The 15,855-nt window shown below is 40.6% G+C and overlaps 1 protein-coding gene across 1 annotated transcript in view; it reads left to right on the top strand.

The window, feature by feature from the left end:
- Positions 1-13,604, top strand: part of TENM1 (teneurin transmembrane protein 1) — a 73,951-nt gene extending 60,347 nt beyond the window's left edge. Inside the window, exons 12-16 of the mRNA XM_009582966.1 lie at positions 3,888-4,184; positions 8,299-8,686; positions 9,363-10,583; positions 11,074-11,216; positions 12,652-13,604. Of these exons, the coding sequence (XP_009581261.1) occupies positions 3,888-4,184; positions 8,299-8,686; positions 9,363-10,583; positions 11,074-11,216; positions 12,652-13,410 (2,808 nt within the window). The 3' untranslated portion in view covers positions 13,411-13,604. The remainder of the gene's footprint in view (positions 1-3,887; positions 4,185-8,298; positions 8,687-9,362; positions 10,584-11,073; positions 11,217-12,651) is intronic.
- The last annotated feature ends 2,251 nt before the right edge of the window (positions 13,605-15,855 follow it).

Genomic DNA, 15,855 nt, shown 5'->3' with positions numbered 1-15,855 from the left:
ATGGGTCCTGGAGTTCAGTTCACTGAGAAGTTTGCATGGGAAGGTGATGGAGTGGGGAGTCAGCAGAGGTGGAAGGAGCTGGAACAGTGCAGCTGGCGAGGAGGGCAAAGGAGCGGCAGAATTTACCCAGAGACAGCTATCTTTCCTTGGTGATTAAAGGAAATATGCAGGACAGCAGGAGCAAAAATACCATCATTTAGTGTGTTTGAAGCAGTACCCCAAATAATGAAAGGGATTTAGGGCTTACTGTTGACAGGTCCTTGAGTACTGCTGGGAAAAAAAATGTAGCATCATTAGAAGCCCTTATGCTGGATGAAGTTCTGGTGAGACGTTCTGAAAACTTCTGGTGAGTTATATTTTAAACAGAAAGTTTTTAAACACTTAATATGCCATGACTGGCATAATAGGAAGTGTGTTAGAAAGCTTGCAATGTAGGGCAGAAAGAACTATGCTGAACTTTGAAAATATATGTAAAGCAAAGCTCTGGGGATTGGACCAGTTCTCAATGGAAATGAACAGACTTGCAGGAGCTCTCAGTTAAAGAAAAAAACCAGCACAATGGAAGAGTTTTCTGAGGGAAAAAAAAAAAGCATAGAAATGAAGTTTGAAGGTATTACTTAGAGATCAGTCCTGATACCATCATTGAAACGAACGGCTTTGAGTGCCAAGAGGTATAAATTAGAAGGCAGGTAAAGGATGACCTAGTTGAGAAGAAGAAAGCTTTGCCTTCTCTGCCTGGTCCTAACATTTTTAATTCTTAATAGCAATTAGCAACCATCTTGAAAGCATGTCACATTAGTATTATTTCCAGTTTTGGAAGGAGGCCACTGTTAGCACATTCTGAATACTGCTGTAATGTTGTGTTTTAAAAAGTGGGATTTTTGCATGGTGCGAATTCCCTGCTCTAGAAATAGAGCAGAAGTGAGTAAGTTAACTGAAATGCTAGAACAGGCTTCTAACTTTATCTCAGTGTCTAAATCAATGTGGAAAACAGGAATTAATCACAGGTTTCCTTTAAGTGCAGAACTGCCTGCCCTGGCGCTTCCTGAAAGTATATAAAAGAGTCTGTAGGCATGTACGCATTTTATATTAATAATAAATCTATGTAAAATCAGGCATTTTAACATCAATCTTAATCTAGCAAGACTTCTTTTTTATCAATTGAACTGCTATTTTAATTGACTTCTAAAAATGAAGCAAAGGCTGTTGTTAAAACCAATGAGCATGATGCATAGTAATATACCGATTAGAATGCAGCTCTGTTCCCTCCTGCCTTTTGCATAACTTAGAGGAACTTGGCATTGGATGCAGTCCAGGTTTTATAACTGAGTATCTACGAAATTGAAAATTGAATGCTTGGCCAGTCTTACTTATTTTTGCTTTTTTTTCTCCTTTTAATAACAAAAAAGGGAGTAACTCACTGGCCTCAGTTCAAAAGTCCTGCAGATACAGGCTTTGACAGCTATGTTTATTATTGCATTTAGCAAATGATCTCCCTTTATTTACCAGCCTTACAGCAAGTTCTCATGGTACGACCAAATCCTCTGCCAGTGTGTATCAGTTTACGTTGACTCAAATCAAAACACAGGCAAGGAAATTATACAATCATCTCATCTGATTTACACATTGTAGGCAGTTTAGGTTTGAGAATGAAAGTCAAGAGAAGTGCACATTTATGCAATTATTTACACTGCAAAATTTCTAGCTATAAAACTAATGGAAGTACAGTCAAGAAATGTTTAAAAATATATAATGAATATATCTTTTTAGGCACTGTTAACATTATTACTGAAGTCAGCTGAATTTTCTCCCTATTTTCATCAGCTGAAATTCTGACCTGACATTGCTTTCAGAAACCAGTTGTCCCTGGCTTGTAACAGAACACGTGAGCTCCAGCCTCTCACAGGGGCTCCTTACTGCGTTGTATGTACGTTGGAGGAGTTGTCTTTAAGAAGCCACTGGGATTTGAAATCAGCTTTTCCGTGACAACGTTGAAATGAGGCCTGCTACCCATGTATCGTCCTGTCTTGCCTTGAGAAGGGTGTTAAATTTAACTTAAATCTAATATAGGAAAGTAAATAAATGAGACATAAAATGTGAAATATAAGGGAAGTAATGGCATCCACCTAAACCTTATTTTAACTCTGTGAGCTTTCAAATACTGCTGCTCTCCACTTCGCTGCTAATTCTGCTTCTGTTTGGTTTTCAGTCTTATTTCTTGTATCGTCCCTGAAATTTAGATTGCAAGCAATTTGTACTCAAGACTTTCCTTTCTCCTAACTGCATTCTACAATAATAATAATAGCAATAAGAACATTAAATGTGTACATAGACAGTAAATGAATATGGGCCAGGGTATATCCCCTGCTTGCTTTTCAGCTATTTTACCACGAAGAGGATTTGTTTTCAGAAATTGCAAGAAGTTTGCAAAGAAATATATTATAATAAACTTAATCCATCAGACTGTATACAAGCAAATATAGTTGAACTGAGCATCACATTTTACTTGGGCTCCTTAACTATCGTTAGAGCATAAATTGTAATAGTTACAGCAGTCTACAGGGGTATATAGGTATTTTATAGCTATTGTAAATGAACACTATTAAAGTTAGACATGTGTGTATATAAAACCCCAGGAATGGTAGTTGAAGAAAGAACACCTGCTTCTTCTAGATTTTCAAATTATTTTGTATCTAAAAACAGAAAAGGGAAAGAAAAAAAATGTTCTTTCTAATCACTACCACCATACGATCACAGCTTGAATTATTAAACAGGTATTCTTAACCATTTACTCTACGGCTACGCCTCCAGGACTCAGTGAGGAGCAAGTACTGTGCCGTGCACTGTGCTAACACCTGCACTGACATAGTCTCTGCTGTAAGGAATTTATTAATTGGAATAGATTAATACAAGTGATTAGATAAAACGCAGTAGATTAATACAATGAGCACATTGAGCATTGATCTGAAAAAGAGACAAGTCAATGAAAAATGTCTTATGGGTCCCTAAATTATATCTCTGATTTAAATGGAGTTTAATAGTGATTGCCCAGTGACTGAATGATGTAAGGAGGAAGATGATGCAAGCACTGGATAAATATATTTTGTCTTCATGTATCTGGCTCAGCTTTGAACTTGATTTCAAACTGAGAATTGGGCTGCCCCTCTCCATTTTCCTGTTGGACCATGAATGTTAACAGATCGTAGCACGGTCACTCTGTTAGTGTGTCGGACACAGTGAGTTTAACAAATGTTGCAGGTCCCACACGTGGTGAGAGAGCTGCAACATGGATTACGGCTGGCAGCAGGCACCGCTGCCGCTGGCTTTCATGAGCTCTGGGAGCGGCGTGGTTTTGTGAAGAAGTATGAGGATGCTGGTGAGCAGGGTCTTCGGGAGCCGCAAGCACAGCTCTTCCCTTTGCGGCATCGGTATGCAACCTGGCGTGGGCTATCCCAGAGCAGTAGCTGACCCGTCAACATTAACGGAGCTTAAGAGAGAGGATGTGAGATAGGATATCTCGGTTGATTTGTGGGCTTGACTACACATCTTTGGCTGGAATCAAAAAGCCCATCCACAGAGAGATGAAAGTTGAGAAGAAAGAAGGAAAACTTAGGAAAAGGTGAGAGCAGAGGTGCGGGTTTAGCACACGGAAATAGGAAGCATCTTGTAATGCAAAGTGTAACAACACTGAATGCAAGCAGCATTTTGTTTCTTGGTCCTCCTGTTTCTCATCTGAATATTTTTCTGTTTTCTTGTCTTTAAAAAGGCCTAAATTCTCCATCATAATGTTAAACCATTGCACATTTTGATTAGAGCCGATACAGAAATGTTGTGTTGTGTGTAATTAAGATGCATTGTTTTCTTACCTTGCTGTGCTTTGTGTTTAGGCCCACAACAGAAACCTGCTCTCCATTGATTTCGATCATGTCACCAGAACAGGAAAGATTTATGATGATCATCGAAAATTCACTCTTCGGATTATGTATGACCAGACAGGACGCCCAATTTTATGGTCACCCATCAGCAAGTACAATGAGGTCAATATCACTTATTCACATTCTGGATTAGTCACCTATATCCAAAGAGGAACCTGGACTGAGAAAATGGAGTATGATCCAAGTGGGAACATAATTTCCAGAACATGGGCAGATGGTAAAATATGGAGTTACACATATTTAGAAAAGGTAAATCATTTAAAAAGTGGATTGTTGTACCAAGGCAAAAATGTTTGTTTTGATATAGATATTATATTGTGAACTATGTTATAATGCTACCTCTTGCGAGAGTATTTAAGACTTTTTAAACAGAAAATGCATACAGTTACATAACTAGATAAAAATGTCTCTGGACATGCTTAGACCTACATGTCATCCGTTCAAACCTGCCATAGTGAGTTCAGAAGAAAGTTATCAGCACCTCAGATTTGTTTAATGGGTAGGTAAAAATGACTTCTTGGTCTCAGTCTGAGTTCAAGCGAACAAAGGACACTCTCACTGCTGAAAAACATGTTGCTACTCTATATCACATAGTCAAAAATATAACAGTCGCTGAAAGGGAACTTTTTGCTTCCCACAAACACAGTTCTTTTAAGCGAAAATTATGAGGCAGAGAGTACAAGCTTGCACCTATTCAGTGCTGCACTGTAAAAAAGGGATTGATCCTGTGAGGAGACAGATTACTTCAGTATTTACGAGGGCCATTTGGGGGGGAAACATTAATATGAAATGAGTTACTGCTCTGCCTTTATAGTGACTTCGTGTCTAAATTGCCTGAGTATAGCAATTTTCATTTATGTCTATAGGTAATGGTCACAAAATGGGGGAATAAGTGTTGTACAGACTAAGCAAGAACAGCATCTCCTTCACCTTTAGAAGCATCTCATTTGGTCTTGCCTCTCAAAACCAAAAAGCCCATCTCTATTTTTAAAGCTTTCAGAACTTAGTGTGAAATTGTATTCAAACAGCATCCTTTTAACCTTTTTTTTTTAAATAGCAACGTTTTGGACTATCCGACATACCCTGAGTTTGCAGAACATTTTCTCTGAACAGGGAAAGGCTAGGAGGGGGCAGGTGAGGTAAGACTGATAAGGGGGTATTACATGCAGGAAATCCAATGACTTTCAAGCTATTTCTATATTAAAAAGTTCCAAATGTGTACTTTTAAGATAAACTTTGCTGTACTGATTTTGAATGTATTTAAGCTTGATCCTCAAAAAACTTAAACCTAACCCAGAGAAAAAAATCATTTAGACTGGAGAATGCACAAAAATGTGATTCCTTCCTTGTCTGCACGCGGTATGGTTCTTGTATGTGTTAAGAAGATTGGCAAACCCTAGAAGCTTCAGAAGTTTGGTTCAGATAAATTTGTCAGGGCTTCTTTTGTCTGTATGCTCTTCTGCAAATTGCAAGTAAACAGGCATTTAGTACAGCTTTCAAATATTTGGGCAATGTGCCTTTTGGAGGAATTTTTTTTTCTTTGGGCCTAATGGACCATAATTTTGGAAAGATGTATGCTTCTTATCTTTCCAAAGCACTTCGCCTATTCTTAGTTTATGATGAGCTTATAAATAAATTCATATAGCTTAAAACTGTTCTGGAATTCTACACAAGTGGTCAAATCCTGATCTTGTAGAAGCAAATGGCGAAAGCTTACTGGTTCAGGTAGCAGCAGGCTTGGGTTATGCTGTAACTTGTCATGAAACTTATTGAAAGTCATACACACCATGGACATAATCTCCCAGCTATTTAATGTACTTTCCTCACTGTTTGTTCCTTGTGCCAAAGAAAGATGAATTCACTGTCAAAATTGGACATTGAAATATCATTTTGTGGCTCCATTAAAGTCCATAACTCACTGCTTTAATTATGTAATGATTGCTAAAGGTTGTCTGAAACCTCATAAGACCCAATGATTCCTTCTATCAAAAAATCAATTATATAGTTCGCTTCCAATTCATGGTTATTTAATTCTTCATTTTTTAGCACTTGATGAGTTAATTGTACATCCTCAAAAATCTCTACCCCTTCCAAAATTATCTCCAATAATTCAGGGTTTAGAAAGCACTATGATAGTAGAACTGTAAATAATTTTTACTGATGAGATTCAGTTTCTCTTGTTTTGGGCACTTTCCTCGATTAGTTAATGGTGTTATAAAATCTCCTGAATTCTCCAAGCTTGCTTCCGGAATCCTGCCGCTTACCACAGACAAAATAGATGAGCGGTTGCCTGTGTATCTTGGACAGAAATGACATCTAGTGGTGATGTTCAGCATTTCTCTGTGCTCCCAGTAGAGCTCCAAGTAATTGCCATTGGCTGTTTGTCTGGATACACCATGTGGCATCAATCATTACGTGGTTGACCAGGCTCTGGTTGCTTTTATAAAATGACACCTTTTTGGATGTTTTATGAGCTACCCTCTGAAATCCTTTAAAACAATTAGAACCCAATTTGTGCAAAGACTTGGAAAATCTATTGTAATATTATTAGGATGAATTGGGAATTAATTTTTTTTCTCTTTATGGTATCCTCTAATAGGCTAGAGAGGATACTAAGTCTCCAACCCTTGTACTGTCTATCCTTTTACTATCTTGGACAAAAGTGGAAAAGCCACAAAGTGCTGTAAAAATGGCACACAGGGGCACTAAAGTTATATTAGAGATGTTTCTGATCTTGTTATTCATACGCTGTCAATGGCAGACAGCTTAAAAACAGGCCCGGGAGCAGTATAGAGAGAGAGGCGTCACATCAGTGCTAGGAGAGAGTTCAGCCAGTGGTTTACTGCAGACTGGGGACTCTTGACTGAAGGTGAAAACAAAATAAACACTCTGCGTGTTAGAAATGCTTGGCAGACCAGCAATAAAGCGATCAGGAAAAGCTCGGTGTAAAGGTCTGTCGTCACCTGTTGGCAGAGGATAACTTGCGAGTGGCATACGTTGGTGCGCTCTGGCTCGTGTGCAGGTGACAGATGTCTTTCATCAAGGGCAGGAAGAAATACATCTTGGGAGGGCGGGAGGCTGGGGGTGCAGAGGGGATGGCCAAGGCTTAGCCTGTCTTCGGTCCTTGGAATAAGCACTTGGGTTATTTGTCAGAGCAAAGTGGCTCAGGGCCAATGTTACTTCACACATTGCAGGGCTGAGCTCTCAGTGTTTTCTTCCCAGAGAAGATTTTTGAGCTTAGAGGGAAAAAAAGCCTTTTCTTCCTGATTTCTTTCCCCAATGCTCTATGAAAAAGCAGTCACACTGTTTCTCATAAAACTTTGTTTTGCGTGATGTCTCAATCATGCAGAAGCCTGACAAATTTGCTTCTGTGCTTGGTAGGTTTGGGGCTGTGGGCTAAGAACTGTGCAGTGTCAGCGCCCCGGCTCAGCTCAGACAGCGTGGCAAGGGCGTGCAGTGCCCTGGGCCGGCCAAACCACTTACTGGAGCTGGGGGAAGGCTACAAAGTTCCCCCGTATATTTTCACTCTGTTTTCATTATGCTTGTTTCAACAGTGACAGTTTACCAGTGGGCTTGTGCTCTGTGACACCATGACTTTGCACATGACTGGTGAAAACCCAAACTTTAAATTTGCACAAAAAAGTGTCTGCCATGCTTGCATGTTCATCTGCCAAACAAACCAACAAACCAGATTTCATTGACCAGTCACAATTAACCAACACAGGGCAAATATCAAGTACCTGTGTAGAAATTATATTCTTTGTAAACATTAAAAAACAGAGATAGAAGTAGTCACACCAAAGAACCTGCAGACTATTTTCATCCATCTGTAAGCACAGAGATACTATGACCTCTGGGGCAATGTGCATTTAATAGAAGACATACAGAATAAGGGGTAGGTGTGTGATAGAGATATGCAGAGCGCCCATGAAAGCTAAACACCTTGTACGCACCATTGAACGTTCCCCCTTTCCACCTCTCCTAGAAACATCTGCTGGTGCAGATGCTCTGCCTGTGTGTGAGGAAGAGGTTCCCTCTGGTTTTGCTTCCTGGGAGGATGACCTAAATACTTCAAAGCAACATAGCAAGTCAGCATGAGACTGAAATGCTACTGAGAACCACATCTGCCTTCCAGTTTGGAGGTCCTTACCTCTAGACTTACTGTTATTTTCCTCCTGTTTTGTACCACCTTGCTGGCCAGGTCTCCTGGAGCTGAAAGCTTCACTTGGAATTGTACAGACAGTAAGAGCAAACTACAAGAGTGGATGATTGTTTCAGCATTTCTTTAACCTTCAGGCACTCACTAGATGAATAATCGTTTGCTTGATCAGCCACTTATACTGCCATTCCTGTTTGATTGCAGTCCGTGATGCTCCTGTTGCACAGCCAGCGCCGCTACATCTTTGAGTACGACCAGTCCGACTACCTGCTCTCGGTCACCATGCCGAGCATGGTGCGCCATGCCTTGCAAACCATGCTGTCCGTCGGGTACTACCGCAACATCTATACCCCTCCGGACAGCAATGCGGCTTTCATACAGGACGTCACCAGAGATGGTCGGCTTCTGCAAACATTGTATCCTGGGACAGGACGCAGAGTCCTGTACAAATACACCAAACAGTCCCGACTTTCCGAGATTCTTTATGATACTACTCAAGTCACGTTCACCTATGAGGAATCTTCTGGGGTTATTAAAACAATACATTTAATGCATGATGGGTTCATCTGTACCATCAGATACAGGCAAACAGGTTTGTGTAACTGTCACTACTTTGCTAAAGTTTTTGGCCCTGATCCTGGACTTACCTGGCAGGAAATTCCATTATTTTTATGTCTACAAGTTCTTATATTTTATGTTTCTATAGAAAAATATTTTTGTGTATCTCTCTGTCTGTGTCCACAGGCATATATAGCTGTCCCATTTGAAATAGTTTTCTTTTTATTGCTTGGTATGGAATAGCTCTTAAAATGTTTGATTGTTTTTATTCCACTGTGTGGATATTTGCTAAATATTAAATCAAGTTGTTTTATTGTTTGTATTTTCAAGTTTCCCTGTTTATACCATAATACAGCATAAATTCAAAAACACTGTTTATATGAGGAAGGAAATCACCACGTAAAATAATTTAGTTTAGAATTATCTTGTAAGTAAATAGAAATCATAATTATGAATAAAATAGTATTCATTTAAACAAATGTTAATAAAATATAAATATTTTGTTGAGCAAGCATTGATAAAGGTTTGTGAGAGAATAATCTAACAAATTCTTAGTTAATGGTATTTTCTGAGACAGTCAAGTAGCAATAAGGCTTAAGGGTATATTTGAGTTCATCGCCTGTCTGTGCTAGATCCGTAGGGTAAGTATACTGTGGACATAATTCATTATTTTTCTTGCCTTTCCTCTTTCCCCTACTTGTTTTGGACAGGTCCGCTTATTGGTCGCCAGATCTTCAGGTTTAGTGAAGAAGGCCTTGTAAATGCCAGATTTGACTACAGCTATAACAACTTCCGTGTCACGAGCATGCAGGCCATGATAAACGAGACGCCTCTTCCCATAGATCTGTACCGTTACGTCGATGTTTCTGGCAGGACTGAACAATTTGGAAAATTCAGTGTAATTAATTATGATTTAAACCAAGTTATAACCACCACTGTGATGAAACATACCAAAATTTTTAGTGCCAATGGTCAGGTGATTGAAGTACAATATGAAATTCTCAAGTCTATCGCTTACTGGATGACCATCCAATATGATAACATGGGTCGTATGGTGATCTGTGATATACGCGTAGGTGTAGATGCCAATATAACAAGATATTTTTATGAATATGATGCTGATGGTCAACTTCAGACTGTGTCTGTGAATGATAAAACCCAGTGGCGCTACAGCTATGACCTTAATGGCAACATCAACTTGCTGAGCCATGGAAACAGTGCGCGCCTCACTCCTCTGAGATACGATCTGAGAGATCGCATTACCAGACTTGGAGAAATTCAATATAAAATGGACGAAGATGGGTTTCTCAGGCAAAGAGGCAATGAGATCTTTGAGTACAACTCTAATGGTCTGCTGAACAAAGCGTACAACAAAGTGTCCGGCTGGACTGTGCAATACTGTTACGATGGTCTTGGAAGACGAGTTGCAAGCAAATCAAGCCTAGGACAACACTTACAGTTCTTCTATGCTGATCTCTCCAACCCAATAAGAGTTACTCACTTGTACAATCATACTAGCTCGGAAATAACATCCCTATATTATGATCTTCAAGGTCATCTCATTGCAATGGAATTAAGCAGTGGAGAAGAGTATTATGTTGCTTGTGATAACACTGGAACACCTCTAGCTGTATTTAGCAGTCGGGGCCAAGTCATAAAAGAAATTTTGTACACCCCATATGGAGAGATCTACCAGGACACTAATCCAGATTTCCAGGTTATCATTGGTTTTCATGGAGGGCTCTATGATTCTCTTACTAAATTAGTTCATCTGGGTCAGCGGGACTATGATGTCATTGCTGGTCGGTGGACGACACCAAATCATCATATATGGAAACACCTGAATGCTGTCCCACAACCATTTAATCTCTACTCATTTGAAAATAATTACCCAGTTGGCAGAATCCAAGATGTTGCTAAGTATACAACAGGTAAAAGTAACATGTTTCTCATGAAAATACAACTTTTGATCAAATTCTGGTATGGATTCAAGACTCCAGAAATCTTCTGCATGTATCTGAAGTTACTATTTGGCTCTCATCTTACATATATTGAAGTAATTTCTTTAATAGGTAACATCTTAGTGAGCTCGATCTGTTTTCTATAGCCTTTATAGTAACCAAGAAAATAATTAATAATTGTTTCTGGTGCTTTTCTAAGTGCTAAAATTAGGGGAAGAATAGAGGCAGCTTAATTTGAATTTTTTCCATTATAAATACATAGAAGGTACACTATTGATTTGAGTATAGCTATGCTTTGTAATCAAATAATTTGCTTGCTACAATAAATGCTGTAACCAGTACTGAAAACATAAATTGATGTGAAATCGTTATTTCTGTATAGCTGGGATTTCTGCATACTACCCTCACTTTTTCTAGGATTTATGTGCCTTATTGCCAGCATCCTTTTCTTGTTCTGTAGACATTGGAAGTTGGCTAGAGCTGTTTGGTTTCCAGTTGCACAACGTACTACCTGGATTCCCAAAACCAGAAATAGAAGCTTTGGAGACAACATACGAACTTCTACAGCTTCAAACAAAAACTCAAGAGTGGGATCCTGGAAAGGTTAGCAAAAACCCTGTTCTGCTGCTTCTAATACTAAATTAAGGAATTTGATTAGAAAATATTGGAGACCAAGGAAACAATGTGACTGTGTATTTCAACATAATAGGCAAGGCAAACAGTCTAACAATGCTAGAAACTGCAATGTTGTCACATTATGTACAGGCATCAGAGCGGAGGAGAAGCTTTTAGGAACACAGTGAAGAAACTTTGCAGCTGTTTACAGAGAAACCATCCAAATTTGAGGGGCAGGATAGGCAAAAGGATAAAGGTGTTTGACTGAAAATTGAAAAAGCTACAAAAAATTTTGTGGAAATAAAAAGTTAAAACCACAGATTTTTCATCTTTGTTAGCAAAGATGCTACAAAAGATGCAAAATCACTGAGGGTATAAACAGCTTTACAAGTCTGTAACTCTGCATAATTATTGCAGGAAAACAGAAATGTTGCTATGGAGGGAATCTGTAAAACTCAATCTTGTTCCAGGGCTTATTTTCAGTAAAGAAGAGCCGTGCAGCTAGCAGGGTGCAACAGGACCAACTACCGATATTCTGAGCAGGTGTTCATGTTTTGCATTTGACCGTACGAGCATCTGTTAACAAAGAAATACGATTTTGCAAAGATGAGAGAGAAAAGATGCCTTTCCTCTAATGTAGTCAGGAAAAGGAAGAATAAAGTGTTGTGAGTTCATGTTAGTAGCATTTAACATGCTTCTTTTCCCATGCACAAATGACTGCACAACGTGCAGAGGGCTGGAGGGTCAGAGCTTCTTCCAGATGTAGGAGCGTGTCCATGTAAAATTGTCACTGAGATATTAAAGAAGCTATTACAAAGGCACAGAAAAAGTGTAGTGGTAAGTATACTGTTAAAAGACAAACAGATGGTTGGAGTGAGGTTTTTTTAGCCTCAGTGGGGAGCAAGATCTACAGATCCGATGTACTTGCGTGGTTCCTATTGTTCTAGTGTCTTGAGACCTTCACAGCCTGCTTTCCTTAAAGAATGGGCTATAAAAACTGTTACTGCTATTTTACAGAAGACGTAATTAGACACACAGAGACTAAGCATAGAATCATGTGAAAAAGCACAGCTTTGAGTTCAGGTTTCCCCACGCCTAAGAGTCAAAACACCAGCCATTAGAATAACAATTCAAGGCGGGGGGGGCGGGGAGAAGAAAAAAGAAGAATAAATATGAAAATAGCATTTGTGATAAACATGTTTTCCATTTGTTTTCTAGAAACGAAAGAGTCCAAGAGACAGAAAGCAATACCTTAGGCAATTAGAAAGCATGCACATATAGTCAGGCTCTGTAGATGTGCACGATGTTTTCCAAACAAATTGAAGATCCGTTCTAAGCAATTAAGAGATCAGTAGGGTCTGTGAGACACTATAATGAACTGCAAGATGCCTCACCTGCAAACTATCGGTATTTTCTTTTCCAGACTATCCTTGGTATTCAGTGTGAGCTACAAAAGCAACTCCGAAACTTCATATCCTTGGATCAACTTCCTATGACACCCAGGTATAGTGATGGCAAGTGCTATGAGGGAGTGAGGCAACCGAGATTTGCAGCTATTCCTTCAGTATTCGGAAAAGGCATCAAATTCGCTATAAAGGATGGTATAGTGACAGCTGACATTATAGGCGTGGCTAACGAGGACAGCCGGCGCATTGCTGCCATCCTCAACAACGCTCACTATCTGGAGAACCTGCATTTCACCATAGAGGGCCGAGACACGCATTACTTCATCAAGCTGGGGTCTTTGGAAGAAGATTTGGTCCTAATCGGCAACACCGGAGGACGACGCATCTTGGAGAACGGCGTCAACGTCACAGTGTCGCAGATGACTTCTGTGATCAACGGGAGGACTAGACGCTTTGCTGACATCCAGCTCCAGCACGGCGCGCTGTGCTTTAACGTTCGGTACGGAACGACGGTGGAAGAAGAAAAGAACCATGTCTTGGAGGTAGCCAGGCAGAGAGCCGTGGCTCAGGCCTGGACTAAGGAGCAGAGGCGGCTGCAGGAAGGGGAAGAAGGTATTAGGGCATGGACAGACGGAGAGAAACAGCAGCTTTTAAGCACTGGGCGGGTACAAGGCTACGATGGATATTTTGTTTTATCAGTGGAGCAGTATCTCGAACTTTCTGACAGTGCCAATAACATTCACTTTATGAGACAGAGTGAAATAGGCAGAAGGTAACAAAGAAAATCTCTGCCTTTGCGTCACCAAAGACTGCCTGTTTTTAAACGTAAAATGGTTTATTGTATTGGTTTTTCTAGATCAGAACTCTGTATATATAAATATAGAGGAAAAAACATATCCAACTGCCTTTAAATGTGACAGAAGATGGTATTTTAATATTGTTCGTTTAACTCTTTGAGAGATGACAGTGACGATTTTTAGTTCTTGTGTGGCAGTATTCAAAAATTTCAGAAGCAGCGTCCTGACAGCTGAGCAGCGCGACCTGCGCGCGAGGTGCCCGGGGTGACGCCGCACATCCCCGCGGGGTAGGGGGGAGCGCAGCGTGCTCTGCCTTCTTCTAAAGAAACACGACTTTTTTGTTGTTGTTGATTTAATATTTCACCAATTAGTTAAAAGGTTACAGAGCCTGATTCTGCAACCCGTGTTTACTGGGTAGTTTTTACCCCAGTGAGATCTCCCATAAGTTCAAGGGATTGCGTACAGAAACCAGGCTGTGGTGGAAACTCCGTAGTTGCTCACCAACCCCGCACATGTCATTCCTCACAGCTATGATCTAAGGGATTTTCTAACCTGGGAAACCCGACTTGTATTGGAAAGGCTGTCCCGTGTGGCCTTTAGCTTTGCTCGGCCGTAGCCACCTCTCAGCCGCTCAGTGATGAACGCCACGTTGCGTCTGCTTTTGCAGGTGGGGGCCTCTCCCCCGAGGTTTCCCTCGGCACTGGCTTGTGCTGGAGGCCGGCAGCACACGCAGAGCTGCCGACCCTCCCGGCGGAGGGGTGCCGGGCGGCACCGCGCTGCTGGGCGTCAGCCAGGCCTCAGGGGTGGCCAGAGACGGGCTGCGCGAGCACCGCAGGCGACAGGAGCCTCTCCGCTGACATCAGTGTGCTCCGGACTGGGCTTTAACCCGGTGCGTTTGGGACAACCCTCGTTAGCCAGCTGGGAGGGCCCACGCGGTGCAGTAACAAGCAGCCGTGCAGGATCAGTCCTGCCCCTAGTCACTGGGCCAGGACTCGTCTGTTCACAGAGCATTTGGAAACTGCAGTGTTGTTGGGTTTAGGCATCGTGTTCTTTTCATCTCAAATTAACAATCCTGCTGTATTACTCATTTTTTCGAGTCTGAAGAAGATTGTTGGGTTGGGAGTTGATGAACCTAAGTGTGGATAGTAAATATGTTGATAAACGTAGAACATTTTGGGGATGACTCTTCACTTTTCAGCTCAATATCTAGAGCACATAGAAAAGCATTATATTGCATGGGCAGAAATCCTTATTTCCCAAGGTATCATGCGCTGCTGGCACAGTTATTTCATAGCAGAGTAGGTGATCCTTCTTTCAACTTGTCGTTTTTAAAAGACCTGATTATCGGGAGGGGAGGGCACACGGGCGGGGGGGACGGGTAAGCAGATTTCCTTTATTGACTTTCAGAGGGAGCTAGAAGTCTTGTTATAGAGCCTGTGTATCCGTAACAGTGATGTTATTGCACATTTCTTTCAAAAGAGACATAGTAAATATATTGAAACAATTTCTGCTCATATTTACTGAAGCCAACAAAGTGCTTTCTTTGTCTTTCTCCCTTTCTTTCCAGTTTTCTTTTTTCCCTTGTTTTTGGGCAAGTGGAGCAGACTGTACCAAAGTTAGCGATGAGCCTGAACTGGCACCTGAGACCCGAACCCCCCCGGGGCTGGACTCGGGTCTCAGCCTCACACCGTTAGCATCTCTTCCCAGACTCCTTCCGCTCCCCCGGGAGCCAGCGCAGCTTTAGGGGTGCAGGATCAGGCTGAGCGAGAGCCTGGCCCTTAAAATCACCCTTGACTCCCCAGCCAGGGGGAACTGTGGACCAAAATTTGCACAAACACATTTTGAACAGGCTCATTATTAACTAACGTACAGAATTGGGAGCTGACAACATCCAGGTTTGACAGCTCCGATTGCCGTAATTTTCCATACAATCATGGAGAATTTGAATACCTCCACACCAGCCTAAAAATGGACCTTCAAATCCTTGAGCCTCTAATATGCTTTTAATCAACGGAAGAATAATTTATGAATTGTATATAGAGAGTGCATTCATAAACGTGATGATGTATTTTATCACTGATCCAAGATGTCAATATTAGAGTCTATTTTACTTATATTTTAAGCAATTATACTTTTTTGCAATTCACTAATGAGGTATCATTTTCAAACTGCTTTAAATATCCATTATAAACAAATATTTGAAGCTATTAGAATTACCTTGAACTGTGCATTTCTAGTATGTAATACATATTTAGTTAGCTTGTGCCTTTAGTTTCTTAAAGTTATATTTGTATTATATGCAGGAAATGCACTTTGTATTACCTACAGCTGTGTTTTTTAATACTGCCTTGATTACTGTTGTTCTCATATTATGCCAAAAGGTCAAAAAGAGTGAAATGTGTTACGAGTTTGTCACTGAAAGTA

The sequence above is a fragment of the Fulmarus glacialis genome, unplaced genomic scaffold (assembly GCF_000690835.1).
Source record: "Fulmarus glacialis isolate BGI_N327 unplaced genomic scaffold, ASM69083v1 scaffold31238, whole genome shotgun sequence".
NCBI classification, from domain to species: domain Eukaryota; kingdom Metazoa; phylum Chordata; class Aves; order Procellariiformes; family Procellariidae; genus Fulmarus; species Fulmarus glacialis.
Note: the sequence above shows the minus strand (reverse complement) of the source record. Positions and strands in the feature narration are given on the sequence as shown.